The sequence below is a fragment of the Heterodontus francisci genome, chromosome 17 (genome assembly GCF_036365525.1).
Source record: "Heterodontus francisci isolate sHetFra1 chromosome 17, sHetFra1.hap1, whole genome shotgun sequence".
Classification (NCBI taxonomy): Eukaryota; Metazoa; Chordata; class Chondrichthyes; order Heterodontiformes; family Heterodontidae; genus Heterodontus; species Heterodontus francisci.
Window position 1 is genome coordinate 6,298,298 of NC_090387.1, and position 25,607 is coordinate 6,323,904.

The 25,607-nt window shown below is 48.8% G+C and overlaps 2 protein-coding genes across 5 annotated transcripts in view; both read left to right on the forward strand.

The window, feature by feature from the left end:
• The window catches only part of LOC137378701 (fatty acyl-CoA hydrolase precursor, medium chain-like), a 65,601-nt gene extending 59,173 nt beyond the window's left edge, over positions 1-6,428 (forward strand). For both annotated transcript variants that reach the window (XM_068049049.1, XM_068049050.1), the window contains exon 13: positions 4,966-6,428. In XM_068049049.1, the coding sequence (XP_067905150.1) occupies positions 4,966-5,167 (202 nt within the window). In that variant the 3' untranslated portion in view covers positions 5,168-6,428. The remainder of the gene's footprint in view (positions 1-4,965) is intronic.
• An 8,278-nt stretch (positions 6,429-14,706) lies between these two features.
• Positions 14,707-25,607, forward strand: part of LOC137378702 (cocaine esterase-like) — a 74,076-nt gene continuing 63,175 nt past the window's right edge. For 2 of the 3 annotated variants that reach the window (XM_068049053.1, XM_068049052.1), the window contains exons 1-3: positions 14,708-14,980; positions 18,736-18,940; positions 20,839-20,956. In XM_068049053.1, coding sequence (XP_067905154.1) covers positions 14,908-14,980; positions 18,736-18,940; positions 20,839-20,956 — 396 coding nt within the window. In that variant the 5' untranslated portion in view covers positions 14,708-14,907. Of the gene's footprint in view, positions 14,981-18,735; positions 18,941-20,838; positions 20,957-25,607 lie in introns of all 3 variants that reach the window. The other variant, XM_068049051.1, reaches the window with a different exon arrangement.

Genomic DNA, 25,607 nt, shown 5'->3' on the forward strand with positions numbered 1-25,607 from the left:
CTGGATGGTGTTGAGCTTCTTGAGTGTTGTTGGAGCTGCACCCATCCAGGCAAGTGGAGAGTATTGCATCACACTCCTGACTTGTGCCTTGTAGATGGTGGACAGTCATTGGGGAGTCAGGAGGTGGAGTTACTCGCCGCAGAATTCCTCTGACCAGCTCCTGTAGCCACAGTATTCATATTGCTACTCCAGTTCAGTTTCTGGTCAATGATGCCCCCCAGGATATTGATAGTAGGGGTTTCAGCAATGGTAATGCCATTGAATGTCAAGGGAAAATGGTTAGATTCTCTCTTGTTTGAGATGTTCATTGCCTGGCACTTGTGTGGCGTAAATGTTACTAGCCATTTATCAGCCCAAACCTAGATGATATATATGGACACGGTCTGCTTCAGTATTTGATGAGTCACGAATGGTGCTGAACATTTGCAATCATCAGCGAACATCCCCACTTCTGACTTTATGATGGAGGGAAGGTCATTGATGAAGCATCAGTAGGTGGTCGGACCTAGTTCACTGCCCTGAGGAACTCCTGCAGTGATGTCCTGGGACTGAGATGATCGACCTCCGACAACCACAACCATCTTCCTTTGTGCTAGGTATGACTCCAACCAGGGGAGGGCTTTCCCTGATTCCCATTGACTTCAGTTTTGCTAGGGCTCCTCGGTGCCATACTCGATCAAATGCTGCCTTGATGTCAAGGGCAGTGACTCTCACCTCAACTCTTGAGTTCATCTCTTTTGTCCATGTTTGGACCAAGGCTGTAATGAGGTCAGGAGCTGAGTGGCCCTGGTGGAACCCAAACTGAGCGTCACTGAGCAGGTTATTGCTGAGCAAGTGCCGCTTGATAGCAATGTTGACGACCTCTTCCATCATTTTGCTGATGATTGCGAGTAGACTGATAGGGTGGTAATTGGCTGGGTTGGATTTGTCCTGCTTTTTGTATACAGCACATACCTGGGCAATTTTCCATATTGCCGGGTCGATGCCAGTGTTATAGCTGTACTGGAACAGCTTGGCTAGGGATGCAGCTACAAGTCTTCAGTACTATTGCCAGAATGTTGTCAGGGCCCATAGCCTATGTAGTATCCAGTGCCTTCAGCCATTTCTTGAAATCATGTGGAGTGAATCGAATTGGCTAAAGACTGGCATCTGTGATGCTGGGGACCTCAGGAGGAGACCAAGATGGATCATCCACTTGGCACATCTGGCTGAAGATGGACGCAATTGCTTCAGCCTTGTCTTTTGCACTGATGTGCTGGCCTCCCCATTATTGAGGCTGGGGATATTTATATTGTCTCCTTCTCCTGTCAGTTGTTTAATCAACAGTCACAACTGGGTTGGCTCCAGCTGTTAGTAGCCCAATTAGATTGGCTTTTAATTACTATTTTAATTACAACTTTGAAATGAGATGGGACACCTGGGCAACATGAAAAAGGAGCAGTCACGCTGTCCCATCCCAGACACTTTGGCTGAAACATTATCTCTTCTGCACAGAACTCCATTCATTCTCAGAGATACAATCTGATTACTGTTGCCTTCTCAGCCTTGAACTAACAAAGAGTTACTTGGAGCTGTAATGCCTCACTTAACATGGATGGCCAGCTCTCTCACCACAACAGATGACACCAGAACTGGATGTTTAAACGTATACATTAGCTCATTAATCGATACTGTGAGATGGTCACTGGACTAGTAATCCAGAGACCCAAGCTAATTCTCATGGGACACTGGTTCAAATCCCACCACAGCAGCTGGTGAAATTTAAATTTAATACAATTAATTAATAAATCTGTAATTGAAATCTAGTCTCAGTAATGGTGCCATGAAACTATTATCGATCATCGTAAAAACCCATCTGCCTCACTAATGTCTTTGTGGGAAGGAAATCTGCTGTCCTTACCTGGTCTGGCCTACATGTGACTCCAGACCCACAGAAATGTGGTTGACTCTTAACTACCCTCTGAAATGACCAAGCAAGCCACTCAGTTGTCAAGGGCAAGTGGGGATGGGCAACAAATGTTGGCCTTGCCAGCGACACCCACAACCCCCGAAAGAATAAAATAAAACTTCATCAATACATTCATAACTCAATCAAGATTCTAGGATTAATTATGACTGATTTCTTTTATTACACTGGTATAAAATATAACTGACTCCTTTAACTAATGTGTTAGTATCAGATTAAAGAATAAAGTAAATAATGAAGCTAATTGTAACCACACCAAAACTACCTACAGTAGTTGCTATTCAATTGTTCCCTGTTAAACAATTAGTTAACTTGTATCACCATATGCAGCAGCAAAACTATTACAAGACAGTCACTAACAAATCAGTCGGGAATTTAGGAGAAACATCTTTACCAAGAGAGTGGTGAGAATGTGGAACTCGCTACTACAAGGAGTAGCTGAGGTAAATTGTATAGATACATTGAAGGGGAAACTGGATAAACACACAAGGGAGGAAGGAATAGAACACGTGACAGGCTGAGATGAAGTAGGATGGGAGAAGATTTATGTGGAGCATAAACACCAGCATGGACGAGTCGGGCTGAATGGCCTGTTTCTGTGCAGAGTGGGGAAAGTGGGGGTATTGAGCCTGTTTACGCAACACACAGACCCACTTTCCAATGGGGATCACAACTCCCCACTTTCCAATGGGATCACACATCCCCTCTTTCCAATGGGATCACACAGACCCTCATTCCAATGGGGATCACACAGACCCTCATTCCAATGGGGATCACACAGACCCACTTTGCAATGGGGATCACACAGACCCTCTTTCCAATGGGGATCACACAGACCCACATTCCAATGGGGATCACACAGACCCTCATTCCAATGGTGATCACACAGACCCACATTCCAATGGGAATCACAGATCCCCTCTTTCCAATGGGGATCACAACTCCCCACTTTCCAATGGGGATCATACAGACCCACCTTCCAATGGGGATCATACAGACCCACTTTCCAATGGGGATCACGCAGACCCTCATTCCAATGGGGATCATACAGACCCACTTTCCAATGGGATCACACATGCCCACTTTCCAATGGGGTCACATCCCCACTTTCCAATGGGGATCACAAATCCCCACTTTCCAATGGGGATCATACAGACCCACCTTCCAATGGGGATCACGCAGACCCTCATTCCAATGGGGATCATACAGACCCACTTTCCAATGGGATCACACATGCCCACTTTCCAATGGGGTCACATCCCCACTTTCCAATGGGGATCACAAATCCCCACTTTCCAATGGGGATCATACAGACCCACCTTCCAATGGGGATCACGCAGACCCTCATTCCAATGGGGATCATACAGACCCACTTTCCAATGGGGATCACACAGAGCCACTTCCCATTGGTGATCACATAGACCCACATTGCAATGGGGATCACACGTCCGCACTTTCCAATAGGGATCACACGGACTCACTTTCCAATAGGGATCACACAGACCCACTTTCCAATGGGGATCATACAGACCCACTTCCCAGTGGGGATCACACACATTCCAATAGGGATCACACAGACCCACTTTCCAATGGGGATCATACAGACCCACTTTCCAACTGGGATCACACGGACCCTGTTACCAGTGGGGATCACACCACCCCACTTTCCAATATGATCACACATCCCCTCTTTCCAATGGGGATTATACATCCCCTCTTTCCAATGGGGATCACACAGACCCTCATTGCAATGGGGATCACACATCCCCACTTTCCAATGGTGATCACACGGACCCGCTTTCCGATGGGGATCACACGGACCCTCTTTCCAATGGGGTCACACATCCCCATTTTCCAATGGGGATCTCACAGACCCTCTTTCCAATGGGGATCACAGATCCCCACTTTCCAATGGGGATCACACAGACCCACTTTCCAATGGGGATCACACAGACCCTCTTTCCAATGGGGATCACACATCCCCACTTTCCAATGGTGATCACACGGACCCGCTTTCCGATGGGGTCACACATCCCCATTTTCCAATGGGGATCTCACAGACCCTCTTTCCAATGGGGATCACAGATCCCCACTTTCCAATGGGGATCACACAGACCCACTTTCCAATGGGGATCACACAGACCCTCATTGCAATGGGGATCACAGATCCCCACTTTCCAATGGGGATCACACATCCCCACTTTCCAATGGTGATCACACGGACCCGCTTTCCAATGGTGATCACACATCCCCACTTTCCAATGGTGATCACACGGACCCGCTTTCCGATGGGGATCTCACAGACCCTCTTTCCAATGGGGAATCACATGTCCCCACTTTCCTATGGGGATCGCACATCCCCACTTCCCTGTGGGCTCACACATCCCCTCTTTCCAATGGGTATCACAGATCCCCTCTTTCCAATGGGGATCACAGATCCCCACTTTCCTATGGGGATCGCACATCCCCACTTCCCTGTGGGCTCACACAGACCCACATTCCAGTGGGGATCACACAGGACCATATTCCAATTGGGATCACACAGACCCACTTTCCAATGGGGATCACTCATCCCCACTTCCCTCTGGGGATCACACAGACCCACATTCCAATAGGATCACTGTATGAAGATCCAGTACAGAAATCCGTGGTGATTTTTTTCTCCTCTTTCCTCCTTCCCACTTCCTGATTCCCACTTCCTCTTTCTCCTCCCACAACTCCGCCATCCCAAAAATCTAGTTATGCCAAGGCTAAACCCCTCACTAAAATCAACAAACTCAGCATAGACTAGCGATTCAACCTGGGAACTTTCTGGTCGGTGTGTGATTCAGTGCCACGTGGGTTTTGTGTATTTACCCACCGAGGTATTGCAGGGGAGGGGGATGATAGGGGATGGGGTGGGGTGAGGGTTGGCGGTCAGGGGGAGGAGCCTCTGGTATTTCCTGGGTAAAACAAACCGTGTTTTATGTCCCTAACATGTGAAATTGCCTTGTTTACAGGAACCCTAATGGGGAAGAGCTGAAATTCTGGCCAGTTTATGATCAGAATGAAGACTACATGCAGCTGAACCTGAAGCTGCAGGTGGGGAGGAAGCTGAAGGAACACAGGATGAAATTCTTTACGGAGACCCTGAAGCTAAAAGGTGGGAAGAAGAGTGAGCAGTACGCAAAAGACAAGGGACACCAGCGGTCAGAGCTCTAACCCTCCGGCGGGCAGTGATTAAAACCCTCTACTTAAACTATCACTCTGTGTCAAAATCAGAGGATTGGGTTTCATTCTTAAACATTAATTTTCCTGTCTATCTCTGCCTCCGCCATTCCTTTATATTTTCCTAATTGTGTTACTCCTTCACATCACCTGATTGTGCAAAACGGGGAGCCACTTTGAAACATCAGTCTCGACGATCAGTCTAGTGTCAGCCATCCCCCTGTGCTTGCTGCATGAGGTGCAGTTTGTTACCCGTGACTTAGCAATACAAGTCAGGTATTGTAGTGATTAAATTACTGAACAAATAATCCAGTGGAAAATGAGTTAAATCCCCAATCTTGGCAAGTTGAAAATTTCAATTCAGTTCGAAAATTCTGGGAAATAAAAACTGGTATCAATATAAATAATCATGAAGCTGTCAGTTTCTTCACTCATGGTTTTTAAGGAAGGAAACTCGTTGTCCTTACCCAATTGGGCCGATTATATGTGACTCCTGTCCCACAATAACGTGGTTGACTCTTAACTGCCCTCCAGCAAGATAACAGCAGTTCAAGAAGGCAGTCCATCACCACCTTCTCAGGGCAACTATAGGGGATGAGTAATAAATGTTGGCCTTCTCAGCGATGCCCACATCCCAAGAAAACATTTAAAAAGTGGCCAATAATTCCCCCTTTCTCTGAGCTTGTTGTCATTTAATCCCCACAATTGTGTATCAACAGCAGCTGATTTTGAAGCATTTACTGAATCACTTACCCCACTGATCATGAATCCCAAGCACTTCTCCCGTCATTTCCCTGTTCATTTCCCTCCCCTGGCTCAGTAACCCTTCCCAAACCAGCTCTCCCAATATCTTAGCCTGTCAGGAAGAAGTCAAATTAGAAGTGGGAATTTATAATGAAGAGGAAAAACAAAATTTGAAAGGCACAATCAAGTTGCTTGCAGCTGAACATTTATCAAAGAGAGTTTCAACAGAAAGGGGGGGGCTTTGTGTTCTAATGCTGGTTAACCAGAAATGCATTTAACACTGGGTGCTAATGAAAGACACACATTGTTTAAACTTGGCCCCCAAGATAAAATGTCCCGAGTGTACAGACTGAAATCGCAATGATGCTGTAATCATTGAGGGTTATGCTTTGTGATTGGAGGGTTTACTCTGTGTTATAATGATTGTAGAGACTAACACTGTCTAATACACAAAGTGAAACAATTCATGTGTTTAAAAAAGATAAATACATTAAAAAAGAAAATACTTAGATTTCAGTTTGACTTTTTGGATGTCCCAAAGCACCTTACACCCAGTAAAGTTCTTTCAAAGTATAATCACTGTTGTAATGTGGGAAAAGTAGCAGCCAATTTGTGCACAGCAAGCTCCCACAAACAGCAATGTGATAAATGATCCGATAATCTGTTCTAGTGATGTTGTTGGTTGAGGGATAAATCTTGACTCCAGGACACTGGAGAGAACTCCCCTGCTCTTCTTAGAAATAGTGGCCATGGGACAACATCCACCCAGAGGACAGACAGGACCTCGGTTTAACATCTCATCTGAAAGACGGCACCTCCGACAGTGCAGCACACCCTCAGTAATGCACTGGCGTGTCAGTATAGATTTTTGTGCACAAGTGTCTGGAGTGGGACTTGAACCCAGGATTTTCTGAGGGGTGAGAATGCTACCCACTGAGTCATGGTTGCCGTGCGCGTGTCATGTCACGTCGTAACAATCTGGGATGATATCCAGAGTGAACATGTTCACTCTGCCGTAGCTCATGATTGGCCATTCTGTGGTGTGTGGATGCCATGTGGTGCCTGAATTTCAATCCACCAGCCCTCGAAACCCAGGTGACTCCATCCCAGTTAGGATTAAATTTCCTGCTTTCGGTTTGTCTCATTTCAGTTTTGTGGGTTTGGAGGTTTGAAAAGGGCTGTTTTTAACACTTGTTGCCTCATTGACGGATTGATCCTACATCAGAACACGGAGATGTGTTCGCAGCAGCAACTGGACTAATGGGGTTTAAAGGGTTAAATTACAAGGCCAGAACACATAAACTTGGCTTCTATACCCTTGAGTTTAAAAGATTGAGAAATGATCTCATCAAAATGTTTAAAATGTTGAAATAATTTGATGGATAATTAGAGAGAAACAATTTCCTCTGGTGGGGAAAACCAAGGGGCACATTCTTAAAATTAGAGCTAAACGGTCCAGGAGTGAAATCAGGAAATATTTCTTCACACAAAGTGTAGTGGAAATCTGGAACTCTCTACCCCAAGTGGCTGTGCATGCTGAGGGCATGGGTTCTATAGATTTTTGGGGGGGTGTAAGGGTATCAAGGGATTATGAAGCAAAGTCAGTAAACAGAATTGAGGGACAGATCAGCCATTGAGTAGCAAAGCTTTGAGAGGCTTCTTCCTGTTCCTAATGTTCTTTGATGTAGGTGGGAATTATTAGAAACAAGATTTTATCTGTGGCCACAGAGGCTTCGTGATATGCATCCAGTACAATCCAAAACGACCAGAAACTCAACACAACTGCACCAGGAAATTAATACCACCCATCCCCCACTGAGCATCAGGGTGGGATAGGATTGGAGATTCCAGTGAAGGACACAATGCCTCCTGTGCTACTGAGGAGAGGTGAATATTCCGGATGTTTTGCTTGATTATCTTTGTGGACACAGAACTTAATTTCCAGATTGGGACAGATTCCATAATAGGATAATACATGTGGACCATGGGAGGAGAATAAATGGGTGAGACTGATAAAAACAGGAAGTGCAGGAAATAGTCAGCAGATCAGGCAGCATCTGTGGAGAGAGAAACAGAGTTGATATTTCAGATCTGTGACCCTTCATCAGAACTGGCAATGGATTAGAGTGTTTGATGGGACAGTGTTGAGGGAGCTTTACTCTGCATCTAACCCCGTTTTTTTTTTCATGTCGAGAGGGCCTTTATTCCTCAGGCCCCCTTTATATACATATTTACATTTTAAAAATAACTATTAAAAACAGTTAAATAAACAAAAAACTCAAATTAAAATGCCATTCTCATGGTCGATGATGCACTCCAGTCCCTGCGGTGCCCACCGGTCTCGTAAGGCCTCAAGCGTACGGGCGGACACCGCATGCTCCCTCTCCAGGGACACCCAGGCATGAACGTAACCACGGAAGAGGAGCAGGCAATCAGGGAGGGCGGACCCCCCAACGGCCCGCAGCCTGGACCTGTGAATTGCCACCTTGGCCAGGCCCAGGAGCAGACCGACGAGGAGATCCTCCTCCCGGCCCACGTCCCTCCGCACTGGGTGCCCAAAGATCAGGAGTGTGGGACTGAAGTGCAGCCAGAATTTGAGGAGCAGCCCCTTCAAATACTCAAATAAGGGCTGCAACCTCTGTGAAACACGGACTCGTCCAGGCCGCAGAAAGTACAGGTGGCCTGGGAGTCCGTGAATCTACTTAAAAGCCTATTGCACAGGACTGCTCTGTGCAACACCCTCCACCCCAGGTCCCCGATATAAAGGGGGAAGACTCCCGCGTAGAGAGACCTCCATTGGGGTTCCCCCTCGCCGCCAGATGGCAACGTAGACTGCCAGGGCGTGTCCGGCTGGCTGACAAGGGTGAGGAAGTGGAGGGTGTGCAGGAACAGCCCGTACAGAAACCCTTCTGCGCCGATTGGAATGGCACGGAGGGCATTTCCGAGAGGCGGCTCGGGTTGTGCGGGACCGGCTCCCGAGGAGGGTTTCGGGGCCTGGGTCCAATGAGCAGTTCCGGCCGAGCGGGGGACAGCTCGACGGGAGCGCTCCCCTCTCCCGAACCCCCTCGCCACCCGCAGTGAGAGGCGTCCCGGGGGCTTTGGCTACTCCTCCGCCCGCCGGTCCATCCCCGGAGTCGGCTGCCTGGACAGCCGAGGCGCTCTCCTCCGCCAGGGGGGGAGCGTCCTGACTGGAGGCGACCATGTTCCAGACTCGGAATAGATCCCGGTAAAAGACAGGCAACTCCCTCAAAGAGGCGCGGCTAACGGACTCCGCTGGGAGCTGCGTGTCATCTTGAAGGCAGTGACACTGGCGGAAAAAATACGTCGCCAGCGCACACCATCTAGGAGGACGCTCGACGTACAGGTATCTCTGCAGGGTCCGAAGACGGAGAGTCGCAGCCTGGGTGCGGACGCACGCCCTCCTCAATCGGGAGACTCAGGACCGTGGCCCAGACCTGGTGTTTCCTCTTGCCCCAGAAGAAATCGACGAGTTTCTTCGGGATCTTGTTGGCAAATGCAGGGGGTGGGGCCAAAGTGACCAACCGGTACCACAGCATGGAGGCCACCAGTTGGTTTATGCTCAGCCCCTGTAGGAAAGCACTCGGAGCAGTCCTGTCCAACGCCCCAGCCGAGCGGTGACTTGCGCCTCCAACTCCTGCCATTTTGCTGGCCAGGCTTCCTCAGCGGGGCTAAGGTGGACTCCCAGATAGAGGAGGTGCGTGGTGCTCCACGCAAAAGGTGTCATCTCCTCCGGCCGGGAGTCCACCCGCCACTGACCCACCAGGAGCCCGGAACATTTCTCCCAATTGATCCTTGCGGAGGACGCGGCAGAAAAGGTCTGCTGGCAGTCGCGCATCCTCCGCAAGTCAACGGGATCTGTGACTGCAAGGAGCACGTCGTTGGCGTAAGCCGAGAGGATGACCCGCATGGCCGGCTCACGCAGAACCAATCCCATCAACCTCCTGCGAAGCAGGCACAGGAAGGGCTCCATGCAGATGGTGTACAACTGGCCAGACATGGGGCATCCCTGACGCACTCCTCTCCCAAAGCGAAGGGGTGGCGTCAAGGACCTGTTAACCTTGACTGGACACTCTGCGGCGGCGTATAAAAGTCGGACCCGGGACACAAAATGCGGCCCAAGTCCGAAGCGCGCAGAGTCCCGAAAAGGTATTCGTGATCCACCCTGTCGAACGCCTTCTCCTGATCGAGGGAGAGAAAGGCGACCGACTGACCAGTCCTCTGGGAAAGATGGATCAGGTCCGGGACCAGGTGGATGTTGTCCTGGATGGACCGGCCCGGGACCGTGTCGGACTGTTCGGGGTGGATTATGTGGGCCAGCACGGAGCCCAGGCGGGTAGACATAGCCCAGGCAAAGATCTTATATTCCGTGCTGAGGAGGGAGACCGGATGCCAGTTTTTAAGCAGGCGGAGATCGCCCCTCTTCGGCAGCAGGACGATGACCGCCCTGTGCCACGAGAGGGGCATCTCCCCGGTCGCCAGGCTTTCCCCCAGGACCCGCGTGTAATCGTCCCCCAGGCCGTCCCAGAACGCCCTGAGGAACTCCACGGTCAACCCATCCAGCCCTGGGGATTTGCCCCTAGAGAGTTGGTGGAGGGCGCTGGTCAGCTCCGCCAACGTGAGCGGAGACTCCAATTCTTCGGCGCGCTCTGGGCTGACCTGCGGCTGGTCCTCCCACAAAACTCTGGACGGATCCAGAGAGAACAACGCACTGTAATAAGTATGGACCAGGAGGCCCATTCCCTCCGGATCCGTGATGGAGCATCCGTCGTCGGCCAGCAGCTCAACGAGCTGCTTACCGACCCTCCGCCATTTTTCCAGTGAGTAGAAGAAGGGTGATGCGCGGTCCAAATCTTCCAGGATTTGGATCCGCGACCTCACGTACGCGCCTCGGGACCCTATGAGCTGCAGATCCCTCAGCGTGCCCTTCTCTTTGTACGCCTGCCACAGGGCCGGGTCCGCGACGGCATGACCGAGGCCTCCCTCTCTAGGCGCCCGATCTCGACTTCTCTCCTCTTGGTTGACCCCTTCGCGTACTCCCGACAGAAGACGCGAATGTGAGTCTTGCCCACATCCCACCATTGCCTCAAGGAGGGGAAGTCCCCCTGCTTCCTTCTCCAGTCGGCCCAGAGTCGACAGAACGAGTCCCGGAATCGCTCGTCTTCCAGCAGCCGGTTGTTAAAGTGCCAGTACACGGACCCCGCCCACGTGCGGAGGGGAGTGAACTCCGCCCACACCAGGTGGTGGTCCGAGCACGGTACCAGCCGCATGGAGGTCGCCGAGACGCGGGAGACGTACGCCTGCGAAAAGTAGAGGCGGTTGATTCGGGACCCTCCTCCTCCAGACCTCCACGTGAAGGCGCTGGAGTCGGGATGGAGATTCCACCAGACGTCCACCAAGTTAAGGGAGCTGATCAGTCCCCTCAACTTCTCCACCGATGCTTGGCCGCGCTGGGGACCGGAGCGATCCCCCACCTCGAGGGCGCAGTTAAAATGCCCCCCGAGGATGATGCACTCGCCGCTATCGATGGAGCTCAAGAGAGTGGACACTTCTTCAAAGAAGCGCGCTTGCAACGCGCCGGGCCTGGGCGCGTACACGTTCACAAGGTGGAGCAGCACGCTACCCAGGCGAACGGAGCAAGTGGCCCGGCACTAGCTCCTTGACCCCCAAGATCTCCGGCTGAAAAATCAGGGGCAACAAGATAGCCACCCCACTAGAAATAGGGGTGAGGTGACTCATGTAGACCCCACCCTGCCACTCCAGGATCAGGTGGCTTAGTCTCCCGGCACAGTGTAGGTTTCCTACAGAAAGCTCACCGCGTATCTCCCTTCCCTGAGGACTGAGAGATTGTGAAATCTGCAGTGAGACCCCCTGCTGCCGTTGATGTTGAGGCTGGCTATGGTTATCTTCATGTCAAAGGTACTTAAAACCCGTCACCAACACCTCACTGTGAGGAGGGAGCGGAAGTGCACCTGGCCTTCCACTCCCCCAGCAACCCATTGAGGAACACATTAAATCGGCGCCTCTCAACCAGTTTCATGCCCGCGCCCTTGTCCGCTTTCTTGAAGGCGGCACGGACGGACTGGATGATCAGCGCCAGATTCGACCAACAGCCGAGGGCCAGCTGAACTTTATTGTGGTAACCCCTGCAAGCCGCGAGGAAATCCTGGAGTTCCACCATGGGAATGAGAGGAGACTCGGTGGGAGACACGAGGGACTCCACCACCTCACTGGCGATGGAATCAAGGTCATCCTCCGTGCCCCGCACCGAATCCCCATCCTCCTCTGGGTCATCACCGCCAGCGGCCGACACATCCACGACACACTGTGGGGCAGATGTCCCGGCCGCGCCAACTGGTCCCGCCTCCGTCACGATCCCACCCCCAGGATTGATGGCAGAGGAGTCCTCTCTGGGTTCTGAGATGGAACTGGAGCCTGTGGGCACCAGCGGTTCAGGACCCCCCTCCACCTCCATCCCCATCCCCAGGCAAATGACTGGTCCAGGGGAGATGGAAGTGCCGGACTCCGGAAATCTAGCCAGAGCTGGGACTGGAGGCGGGGAGAGGAGGCCATCTCCTGCTCCGCCAACACCCACAGACCCAGCAGATGGGACATTTTTTTCAATTACAACCGGATCGGATGTGCCCTGGTTGGTGGCAGATTCTGGCTGGGAGGGCCAACCCTTTGGGGCCTCGCCCTCCCCTCCATGCAGGGCACCCAACCCGGTGGCAGAATGGGACGCGTCCTCAAGCTCCCCCACCACAAACGAGGCTCCACTGACTCCTTCAGGAGGGGCCTCATGTACAAGGGCCTCCCCCTCCCCTCCATCCTGTGGGGTAGGGAGCTCCTGCCAGACTTTGCAGCCTTTATGATGGTGGTGGTAGGGGAAACCTGGGGACCTGAACCAGGAGACAGCTCCCCTCCAACAGATGGGCCCGGCACCTCAGGGTCCTGTGTTATCTCCGTGGAGGTGTGCCTTCTCCTCTTTTTCCCGGTTGGGCGCAGAGGCTCAGAGACCTCCATGCCATCAGAGGCCTCTGCCTCCACACTTTTCTTTTTAGTCACCCTGGGCCTGAGCCCAGCCCTGGGGCAAGTGGGCTCCCCGAGATCGGGCCTTGGGCTGAGCTCAGGCTCGGGTTGTGTCAATGTGTCCAGGGGACGCGTCTCTTGATGTTTATTTTTCCTCCACGCCTTCCTTCCACTATGACGGGCACTGCCCTCCCCGCTGGAGGCCGTATAAACCACAGCCACTGGCACCGACTGAACAGTATCTGGTGGAGGTGTAGTGGGGGGTGGGAGGAGGTGCAGCGGCGCCACTGTGGGCTGCCGAGGTGGAGTTGGCAGCCGGGAGGTTGGGGCAGTTCTTACGAACATGCCCCACCCTCTTGCAGATGTGGCACCGCGCCCATCCAAGGTCCAGAAGACCCGGTAGGCCGTCCCCTGGAACTCTACATCAAAATGGCCCTCCGTGACCTCCTCCCACGCCAGTTGCATAAATAGCTGGCGGCGGAAGGAGTAGACATGTCGGAATGTCGGATGCTGGGTTCCCGAAGACTGAGCGGGACTGGGGTGATCCCCGACCTTACCTCCCCCAGATGCTGCAGGTGGGGGAGGAGGAGCTCACTGGGAATGAAGGGCGGGACATTTGATAACATTATCCGCTGCGCAGTGGCCCCCAGAGGGTCCACCGGCAGGAAAGTCCCACCCACTGTGAGCCCTGTATTTAGGGCGAGGGACACCGCCAGCTCAGTCTTCAGGAAGAACCCAGCCTTCCCGTACATCATTGAGGCTGCCACAATGGCCAAGGGGCCGACAACCTCAGCCATTGCCTTAACGCAAGCCTCAATAGTCATGGTAGGGTGGGTGTAACTCTTCACCCCATGCTTTGTTGTTAAGATTTTAAATGGTGACGGGGCCACAGGAGCGGCTGCCGCAGCTGCTGCAGCACAGGAGGGCCCCGCTACCGGAGAGGACTGAGAAGTCATGGGGTAGAAGAGTTACACACACTGTGTGTTGAGAGCAAAAAAAAAGAGCAAATACAATAATAAATCAAAAATGCAAACACTTAGAGGATTGTAAGCACAGGGGAAGAGGCTGAGGGAGAGGGAGGTCAGGAGGAATCAGTCTTTGTTGGTATTTTAAAAGAAGTCTTTTAGCTGGTCTTCCAGTTGGGAGGGTGGGGAGATGTCTTCACCTGGGTCAGCTGTAAGCTGCCCAGGCACACGCCTCTTTCAATGTTGAGATAATAAGTCTCTTCACCTGGGCAGCTCCAGCTGTCCCAGGCTTAGTAGTTGGGGTGGGGAGGGAGCTCCCTATCCAAAGGTGTTAAACACAGGAGCTCCCTATTGAACAATACAGCCCCACCCAAGGTCTTCAGGTCTCTTCTTTCCCCACCCCCAACAATCAATGAAAAAGACTTCAGGATAAAACAAACTCACAGAAAAGCTTCCACTTCTCTGCCTTCCTTCCTTTGTTGTCAATGTGGAAAAACCTTTGTTTCAATCTCAGTCTCTCCCTCTTGCAGCAGTCACACAGCCTCCAGCCTCTGCACACAGCAACAGTCAGCTGCACCTCGTTAATGCTCTCAACACCTCCAATTAACCAGCAGCCAACCCCAGTGCTGTACCTGTCCTGGGAGTGTTTGATGGGGACAGTGTTAGAGGGAGCTTTACTCTATATCTAACCTGTGCTCCAGGCAGTGAAAGGGTTAAGCTCTGTAGGCAGAGGATGAAAAAACAAACATATCTGATCGGGAGTGTAATTGGCGAAGAGGCCATTGAATGAAATCAGTCAGGCCTTCAGCCAGTGATCATATTGCCTTGCTCAGTGCACACAGACCCAGCATTCTCGAGCTGTACCGAGGCGATAGGTTACGGTTCCGAGACTCTGTGTGTGAGTCTCAGGTTCCCAGAGGTCGTGCTGGGCACTGAGTGACAATCCTCCATCGAGGACTCCTCTCCTGGCTGGGAGAAATGGACTGGCGTTGGCTCGCAGTCTTGCTGGCTGTTAACATTGTCACTTTGTGGAAGATCACCTCAATCGCAGGTGAGTGATAGAAAGAAGATAAGAAAGAAAAGAGATAGAAAGAACTTGAATTTTTCACAGCATCTTTATGACCTCAGGACACCCCAAACTGTTTTTGCTCTTTTTTACTAAGGGGTTAAGTGCAGTTATAAAACCTTGGGCTTTCCGTCTAAGGTCGAAGTAATTGTGGGTCCCACTTACTCCAGTCAGTGATGAATGTGTTTCTAGAACTCTGATACACTGAGCAGTGATTGTTGAGGAAAACCCTGGGGCAGGGCAGACTCGAGCTGAATGGGGGAAGGTTTTGATTTAACAGAGAAGGGGTGAATCAATGGAATGGGTTACAGAGGGAGACAGTGAGGGTGGGTAGTGTTGGAATTGTTCAAGAGGGAGCAGGGTACCTCCTGATAAAAGAAGCCATTAAACAACAACTTGCATTTTTATAGCACCTTTTAATGTCACAAATCCACCGAAGATGTTTCACAAAAGTAAGTAGCAAAAAAAAATTGAAAACCAAAGCACAAATGGTGATATTAGGGCAGGTGACTAAAAGCTTATTCAAAGGGGTAAGTTTCAAGGAGCATCTTAAAAGGGAAGGGAGAGGGAGAGAGGTTTAAGGAGGGAATTCCAGAGTTTAGGGTACAGTGTGAGATATTACAGAGCTCTGAGATCCCATCGTCTTTTCCCAGTTCTGTGCATTCTGTTCATTACCAGGATGTTCATTTACTGTTGAAATGTTTCAAAGCACTTCACACTTTAAAATGCGATGGCTTTCATTGGAATATTCCCCTGCTAACTCGGACAGTTACAAGCATTTTACAATGTTCAGTTCCAGCCTTCGCAATCCACCCAATCTTGTGACCCAACATTTGTCAAAAAAATTCACTCTATGATCTCGTTCTCTCTCCCATGTTGAGAAACTTTAAAGGTGCCTCAAATTCCACTGACCATATTCCCAGTCGTGTTGATTTAAAACAAAAGTGATTGATTAACTCCCGGATCAGCACAAAACCAGATCATCGGGAATCTGGATCAAGAGAGGAAGCTGAGCTGCTGTGTGCCTTGTGCAAATGTTGAGCAGTCTGCTGTAAATCACTAACTCACTGTGTGTTTATACTGCTCTCCCTGTTCATTAATCTGGAAAGTTCCAATTTGTTTCAAAATCCAGCTCGTTCCTGGAGCTAAGAACATAGTCCAGTGGGTAGGACACACCTCCCTCTCCCCCCAGACGGGCACTGACCCCTCAGGGACTCCACCCTGCACTCCCTCTCCCCCTGACACTGCACCTCCTCGCAAGTACTGATTTCCTCTTCTTTAATCCCTTTCATATCCAGTCCTGTGTTCTACTCTGGATTCATGGATTTTTAAAAAGTACTTCGGAGTTTTCATGTGAAACTTTGACAATAACATTCTGAAATTCTCTATTGTTACAGTTTGACCTCCCTCCCAACCCCTGTTCCTTATGTAACACTTTCCAGAGACAGACCGAGTTCCCAATGAACTGACTCCGTGTCCTTAAATTAATAATTCCACTGCAGGAGTTCCTCAGGGTAGTGTCCTAGGCCCAACCATCTTCAGCTAATTTCTCAATGGCCTTCCCTCCAACATCAGGTCAGATATGGGGATGTTCGCTGATGATTGCACAATGTTCAGCACCATTCGCAATCATCAGATACTGAAGCAGTGCACGTCTACATGCAGCAAGACCTGGACAATATCCAGACTTGGGCTGATAAGTGGCAAGTAATATTCACAAGTGCCAGGCAATGACCATCTTCAACAAGAGAGAATCTAACCATCTCCCCTTGACATTCAATGGCGTTACCATCGCTGAATCCCCCACTATCAACATCCTAGGGGCTACCATTGACCAGAAACTGAACTGGAGTAGCCATATAAATACCGTGGCTACAAGAGCAGGTCAGAGGCTAGGAATCCTGCAGCGAGTAACACACCTCCTGACTCCCCAAAGCCTGTCCACCATCTACAAGGCACAAGTCAGGAGTGTGATGGAATACTCTCCACTTGCCTGGATGGGTGCAGCTCCAACAACACTCAAGAAGCTCGACAGGACCCAAGGGAGACAATGGTGTAAGTACTTTTTAAAAATCCATGAATCCAGAGTAGAACACAGGACTGGATATGAAAGGGATTAAAGAAGAGGAAATCAGTACTTGCAAGGGGCTGCAGTGTCAGAGGGAGGAGGAGTGCAGGGTGGAGTGTCTGAGGGGTCAGTGCCAGTCTGGGGGGAGAGGGAGGTGTGTCCTACCCACTGGACTATGGGATCATAGATTCTAGTGGAATTTAAATTAAATTAATAGGTTCAATTAATTAATAAAAATCTGGAATTGGAAGCTAGTCTCAGTAATGGTGTCATGAAACTATCATCGATTGTCATAAAAACCCATCTGGTTCACTAATGCCCTTTGGGGGATGAAATCTGCTGTCCTTACCTGGCCTGGCTTACATGTGACTCCAGACCCACAGCAATGTGGTTGACTCTTAACTGCCTCTGAAATGGCCTAGCAAGCCACGCAGTTGTCAAGGGTAATTAAGGATAGGCAACAAATGCTGGCCTTGCCAGTGACACACACATCCCAAAAAAGTCAGCTTGCAGCACTTCATTTACCACCTTAAACATTCACTCCCTTCACCACCAGGCCACAGTGGCAGCAGTGTGTACCATCTACAAGATGCACTGCAGCAACTCACCAAGGCTCCTTCGACAGCACCTTCCAAACACGCGACCTCTACCAACTAGAAGGACAAGGGCAGCACATGCATGGGAACACCACCACCTGCAAGTTCCCCTCCAAGCCACACACCATCCTGACTTGGAACTATATCACCGTTCCTTCACTGTCACTGGATCAAAATCCGGGAACTCCCTTCCTAACAGCACTGTGGGTGTACCTACCCCACATGGACTGCAGCGGTTCAAGAAGGCAGCTCACCACCACCTTCTCAAGGGCAATTAGGGATGGGCAATAAATTGTGGCCTGGCCAGCGATGCCCACATCCTATGAACACATATTTAAAAAACGCAGCCATTAACAATTAGCTGTTATTGGTAAATGGAGAGGTTTATCAAAATACAACCAGTAACAGCAGGGAGTGGAATCCAGAAAAGCCTTTACAAGGGAATGGATACAGGTTTAATTGAATAGCTCTTTCAATGAGCCAGCATAAGGGCAATGGGCCGAATGGCCTCCTTCCATGCTGCAAGATTCTTTGATTCTATAAAAGGTGGAAACTATAACAAAGCTTTCAATTGATTAGAAAAGGAGAGAGTGTAACAGAAAAAGTGAAAGTGGGAGAGTGTTTTAAAATTCTCATCCTTGTTTTCAAATCCCTCCATGCCTCGCTCCTCCCTATCTCTGTAATCTTCTCCAGCCCTACAACCTTCCGCCATCTCTGCACTCCTCCAATTTTGGCCTCTTGCACGTCCCCAGTTTTCATTGTTCCAGCAATGGTGGCCAGGCCTTCAGTTGCCTGGGCCTTAAGCTCTGGAATTCCCTCCCTAAACCTCAGCGACTCGCTACCTCTCGAACTCCTTCTTTAAGTCACTCCTTAAAACCTACATCTGATAATTGCTCCTGGGAGGTTTTACTGTGTTAAAGGTGCTATATAAGTACAGTTGTTGTTGTTGAGTCTGAAAGCTGAGGGGAGTGTGAGAATGAATAAGAGAGAGAGAGAGATGTGGAGTGTGTGTTGACGGAGAGGTTTTGAGGTTCATGCCGGAACTCTACATCCAGCCGATGATTGTTCTCTTACAGGAGACGATTTCTTGGATCCCATCGTCAGTATCGAGGATGGATTACTTCGGGGTAAACAGCTGGAGGTGGAAGGAAGTCCAAGGCCGGTGTTTGGATATATAGGGATACCATTTGCAGCACCTCCTGTGGGGCCCCTAAGGTTTGCTCCTCCCCAGAGACCACAACCATGGACAGGGATTCGCAATGCCACCAGCTATCCTCCAATGTAGGAACCTGTCATTCCTTTTTAAAATTGTGTGTTTATATAAAGCATCATTTTCAATTGACTCACGCATTGAATTTATTTCTTCATTTGAAAAGGAAATATTTGCAGGGCTGTGGGGAAAGGGCAGAGGGGAGTGGGACTAATTGGACAGCTCTTTCAAAGAGCTGGCAGAGGCATGATGGGCTGAATAGCCTCCACTTGAGCTGTATGATTCTTATGTAGGGAATTCTGTAGCAGCAATGTCCCACAAACAGCAACAGTCCACCTGTGTTGCTGGTGTTGGCTGAGGGATGAAGGTTGGCTGGGATACCAGGGGAATTTCTCTACTCTTTCTCCAATAGTACGATGTGATCATTTAGCAAAACGTTGGTGAGCTTGCATTTATATAGCACCTTTCATGACCTCAGGACATCCCAAAGCTGTCAGATTGTCATAAAAACCCAATGAGTTCACTAATGTCCTTTAGGGAAGGAAATCTGCCGTCCTTACCTGGTCTGGGTCTATATGTGCCTCACAACAATGTGGTTGATTCTTAACTGCCCTCTGAAGTGGTTTAGTCAGATACTCAGTTATATCAAACCTGCTACCAATACTTCAAGGCGGTTCACCACCTTAGGGAGACGGGGAGACCCGCTGGTAATACATTCTAATTACAGCTGGGGTTATTCTCTTCAGAGCAAACAAGATTGAGATGTGATCTGATAGAGGTGTAAAAGATTATGACAGGTTTGGATAGGGTAGACCAAAAAAAGCTGTTCCCATTAGCTGATGGTACAAGGACTGGGGGAGATAGATTTAATGTTTTGCGCAAGAGATACAGGGGAATGTGATAATGACCTGGAACTCACTGCATATATAGGAGGTGGAAGTGGAGACAATAAATGATTTCAAAAGGAAATTGGATAGGCACTCGAGGGAAATAAACATGGAGGGCTACAAGGACAGAGCAGGGGAACAACAAACACTGGGTGGGGGAACTTTAATCACAATAAAGGCAGGTTTGGATTGGGTGGGAAGCCTCATTGTTATTCAGCTTTACAACTTTTAACTGTGGTCATTGTATTCCCTGAGTCTCGGGAATCCCAGCAGCTAAGTCTAGGCGAAGGCTTGATGGATCCAGGAGGTCAGTGCCTTTGCAGGTACCTGCTGCACCCAGCATGCACATTGTTGTGTTAAAGCCAGGTTTTCAGGATTTAGTCTGGATATCCGATTTATCTCAGAGCAATGCAGATATCACTTATGTAAAATCATCAACAGGGTTATTTACAGCACATTAACTATAAAGGTTCTTATACGATTTCAGTACGTGTCTTCACAAAGCAGCCAGTGTGTGTGTGCTGTACAAGATCCAAGCTGTGTGTATTTTTATTTTCACTTTTGACTTTGCAGCCTCACCCATCGGCTTAAGCAATCAAACACAGTGAACACAGATAAGTGGACAGACTGATACAATCAAACCCTGATCAATCAAACACTACACCCATCAGCAGGCACCCCTACCTGCCAACCTTTCCCATGAGGTCTCCAAATTCTCCCCTCTTCCCCCATATATACACACACACCGATGCCTCTGAGCTCTTGTGGGAATTTTTAAAAAATATGTCCCATGAAAGAAAAAGTAAATATTGTGAAGTACATGAGAGAAAAGGGAATAGGAAGATATGCTGAAAGGCTGAGATGAGGCAGATGAAATGGGAGGAGACTCACATGGAATACAAACACCAGTACAGACTGGTTGGGCCGAATGGCCTGTTTCTGTGCTACAAATTCTATGTAACCAACAGAACCCTGAAATGAGGATTGATGAGGGAAAGCAGGAGAGCAAATTCAGAGAAGTTTTGAATAATCAAATGTTTTACCACTCTCACTCTCACTCTCTCTCTGGTCCTCTCCACCAGGTGTCTGCAGAAGATAAGGAAACGTTTACCTCCGTTCTCTGTTCCTGCCAGTGAGGACTGTTTGTATCTCGGTGTCTACTCTCCAGTCCATCCTTCACACCGATACAGCTCTCTACCAGTAAGTCAACATTCAGTTAGGCTAAACCAGAAGTTGTAGGGTGGAGTTTAACCCCGCCCCTCTGCCCCATGAGAATAATGTGCAGAAAGTGGGTGGGCAAGATGGAGGGGGTGGGGAGGCACTGCACCACATTCCCAACACCTTACTGTTAGGGGAGGGGTAAATATGTGCATTCTTAATCATAATTTACCCTTCAAATCAACAGGGTGTGCAACATTTAATTAAATAATCATTTGAGGCCAGCCCTTTTGATACAAACCTTGTGAGATAAGAGGAAAAATATGTTTACACAGTGAGTATATTCCCATGAAGGGGAAAGGTAGGGTAAACAAATCCAGAGCTCCCTGGATGATGAAAGAGATAGAGATTAGGATGAAGAAGAAAACGTGTGTTTATGACAAATTTCAATGGTGAACCAGGCTGAATATAGAAGCTTCAGAGGGGAAATGAAAAAGCAAATAAGAGAAGCAAAGAGAGAGCATGAGAAGAGTCTGGCAGGTAATATAAAAGAGAATCCAAAAGTTTTCTATTGGCATATAAATAGCAAAAGGGTGGTAAATGGAGGAATGGGGCTGATTAGGGACCAGAAAGTGGATTTACGCATGGAGGTAGGGGACATAGCTGAGATATTAGATGAATACTTTGCATCTGTCTTTACCAAGGAAGTAGATGCTGCATTGTGAAAGAGGAGGTAATTCAGATACCTGAAGAGTTTAAAATTGAGGAGGAGGAGGTATTGGATAGGCTAGCTGTACTTAAAGTGAATAAGGCACCAGGACTAGATGAGACGCATCCAAGGATACAGAGGGAAGTGAGAGTAGAAATTGCAGAGGCACTGGCCATAATTTTCCAGTCTTTCTTAGATTCAGAGGTGGTGCCAGAGGGCTGGAGAATTGCAAATGTTACATCTTTGTTCAAAAAAGGGTATAAATATTGTAATATTATTCATATCATTCAGGGTGCTTTTCTGAATGGAGGGATGTGACTAGTGGTGTTCCGCAGGGATCAGTGCTGGGACCTTTGCTGTTTGTAGTATATATAAATGATTTGGAGGAAAATGTAGCTGGTCTGATTAGTAAGTTTGTGGACGACATAAAGGTTGGTGGAGTTGCGGACAGTGATGAGGATTGTCAGAGGATACAGCAGGATATAGATCGGTTGGAAACTTGGTTTTTAGTTTAGTTTAGAGATACAGCACTGAAACAGGCCCTTCGGCCCACCGAGTGTGTGCCGACCATCAACCACCCATTTATACTAATCCTACACTAATTCCATATTCCTACCACATCCCCACCTGTCCCTATACTTCCCTACCACCTACCTATACTCGGGGAAATTTATAATGTCCAATTTACCTATCAACCTGCAAGTCTTTGGCATGTGGGAGGAAACCGGAGCACCCGGAGGAAACCCACACAGACACAGGGAGAACTTGCAAACTCCATACAGGCAGTACCCAGAATTGAACCCGGGTCGCTGGAGCTGTGAGGCTGCGGTGCTAACCACTGCGCCACTGTGCCGCCCACTTTAATGCAAGAAGCCTTACAGGTAAGGCAGATGAGCTGGTCTGATTAGTAAGTTTGCGGACGACACAAAGGTTGGTGGAGTAGCGTATCGTGATGAGGATTGTCAGAGGATACAGCAGGATATAGATCGGTTGGAGACTTGGGCGGAGAAATGGCAGATGGAGTTTAATTTGGACAAATGTGAGGTAATGCATTTTGGAAGGTCTAATGCAGGTGTGAAGTATACAGTAAATGGCAGAACCCTTAGGAGTATTGACAGGCAGAGAGATCTGGGCGTACAGGTCCACAGGTCACTGAAAGTGGCAACGCAGGTGGATAAGGTAGTCAAGAAGGCATACGGCATGCTTGCCTTCATCGGTCGGGACATAGAGTATAAAAATTGGCAAGTCATGCTGCAGCTGTACAGAACTTTAGTTAGGCCACACTTAGAATATTGCGTGCAATTCTGGTTGCCACACTACCAGAAGGACGTGGAGGCTTTGGAGAGGGTACAGAAGAGGTTTACCAGGATGTTGCCTGGTCTGGAGGGCATTAGCTATGAGGAGAGGTTGGATAAACACGGACTGTTTTCACTGGAACGACGGAGGTGGAGGGGCGACATGATAGAGGTTTACAAAGTTATGAGCGGCATGGACAGAATGGATTGTTAGAAGCTTTTTCCCAGGGTGGAAGAGTCAGTTACTAGGGGACATAGGTTTAAGGTGAGAGGGACAAAGTTTAGAGGGGATGTGCGAGGCAAGTTCTTTACACAGAGGATGGTGAGTGCCTGGAACTTGCTGCCGGGGGAGATGGTGGAAGTAGGTACGATAGCGACGTTTAAGAGGCATCTTGACAAATACATGAATAGGATGGGAATAGAGGGATACGGTCCCCGGAAGTGCAGAAGGTTTTAGTTTAGGCAGGCATCAAGATCGGCGCAGGCTTGGAGGGCTGAATTGCCTGTTCCTGTGCTGTACTGTTCTTTGTTCTTTATTACTTGTCATTTGGGGATATGAACTATTGTAGGATTCAAAGAGAACATGGGTTTCATTATAATTTAACTGGAACATATATATATACAAACAGTTACTACACGAGCCAGAGCTAAACACATTTCACTCTGTCGGGCTACACCCACAACTCCCTGTTCATGTGTGTCGCGATATCACTTCCTCTGTGACTTTCACTTGCAATTCTTAAGGTGATGTCTTCTTAAGGTCGTCCCACAACAAAGATAAGCCAGCAACTACAGGCCAGTCAGTTTAACCTCAGTGCTGGGGAAGCTTCTAGAAACAATTATTTGGGACAAAATTAATCGTCAATTGAGCAAATGTCGGTTATTAAGGGAAAGCCAGCACAGATTTGTGAAAGACAAATCATGTTTAAATAACTTGCTGGAGTTTTTTTGATGAGGTAACAGAGAAGGGTGATCAGGGTAATGCTGTTGATGTGATGTACATGGACTTCCAAAAAGCATTTGATAAATTGCCGCACAATAGACTTGTGAGCAATGTTATTGCTCATGAAATAAAAGGAACAGTAACAAAATGGATACGAAATTGGCTGAGTGACAGGAAACAGAGAGTAGTGGTTAATGGATGTTTTTCAGGCTGGAGGACTGTCTCGCTCAGTGGAGATCCCCAAGGGTCAGTGTTAGGACCCTTACTGTTCCTGATATATGTTAATGACCTAGACCTTGGTGTGCAGGGCACAATTTCAGAATTTGCAGATGATACGAAACTTGGAAACTTTGTGAACTGTGTGGAGTACAGTGTAGAACTTTAAAAAGACATAGATGGGTTGGTGGAATGGGCAGACAGGTGGCAGATGAAATTTAATGTGTAGAACTGTGAAGTGATTCATTTTGGTAGGAAGAATACTGAGAGACAATATAAAACAACGGGTGCAGTTTTAAATGTGGTGCAGGAGCAGAGGGACCTGGGTGTATCTTGTATAAATCATTAAAGATGGCAGGAAAGGTTGAGATAGCAGTTAATAGAGCATACAGCATCCTAGGCTGCATTAATAGGGGAATAGAGTACAAAAGCAAGGAAGTTGTGTTAAACTTGTATCAAACACTGGTTCGGCCTCAACTTGAGTATTGTGTCCAGTTCTGGGCACCACACTTCAGGAAGGATGTGGAAGCATTAGAGAGAGTGCAGAAAAGATTCGCAAGAATGGTTCCAGGGATGAGCAATTTCAGTTATGAAGATAGATTGGAGAGGTTAGGACTGTTTTCGTTGGAGAAGAGAAGGCTGAGAAGTGACTTGATAGAGGTATTCAAAATCATGAGGGGTCTGGACAGAGTAGATAGAGAGAAACTGTTCCCATAGGTGGAAGAATCAAGAACAACAGGGCAAAGATTTAAACTAATTAACAAAAGAAGCAAGGGCGACATGAGGAAAAACTTTTTCACGCAGTGAGGATCTGGAATGCACTGTCTGAGAGTGTGGTGCAGGCAGGTTCAGTGAGTGTTTAGGATCTGGAATGCACTGTCTGAGAGTGTAGTGGAGGCAGGTTCAGTGAGTGTTCAGGATCTGGAATGCACTGTCTGAGAGTGTAGTGGAGGCAGGTTCAGTGTGTGTTTAGGATCTGGAATGCACTGTCTGAGAGTGTGCTGGAGGCAGGTTCAGTGTGTGTTTAGGATCTGGAATGCACTGTCTGAGAGTGTAGTGGAGGCAGGTTCAGTGTGTGTTTAGGATCTGGAATGCACTGTCTGAGAGTGTGCTGGAGGCAGGTTCAGTGTGTGTTTAGGATCTGGAATGCACTGTCTGAGAGTGTAGTGGAGGCAGGTTCAGTGTGTGTTTAGGATCTGGAATGCACTGTCTGAGAGTGTGCTGGAGGCAGGTTCAGTGTGTGTTTAGGGTCTGGAATGCACTGTCTGAGAGTGTGGTGGAGGCAGGTTCAGTGAGGCAGGTTCAGTGTGTGTTTAGGATCTGGAATGCACTGTCTGAGAGTGTGGTGGAGGCAGGTTCAGTGTGTGTTTAGGATCTGGAATGCACTGTCTGAGAGTGTGCTGGAGGCAGGTTCAGTGAGTGTTTAGGATCTGGAATGCACTGTCTGAGAGTGTGGTGGAGGCAGGTTCAGTGAGGCAGGTTCAGTGTGTGTTTAGGATCTGGAATGCACTGTCTGAGAGTGTGCTGGAG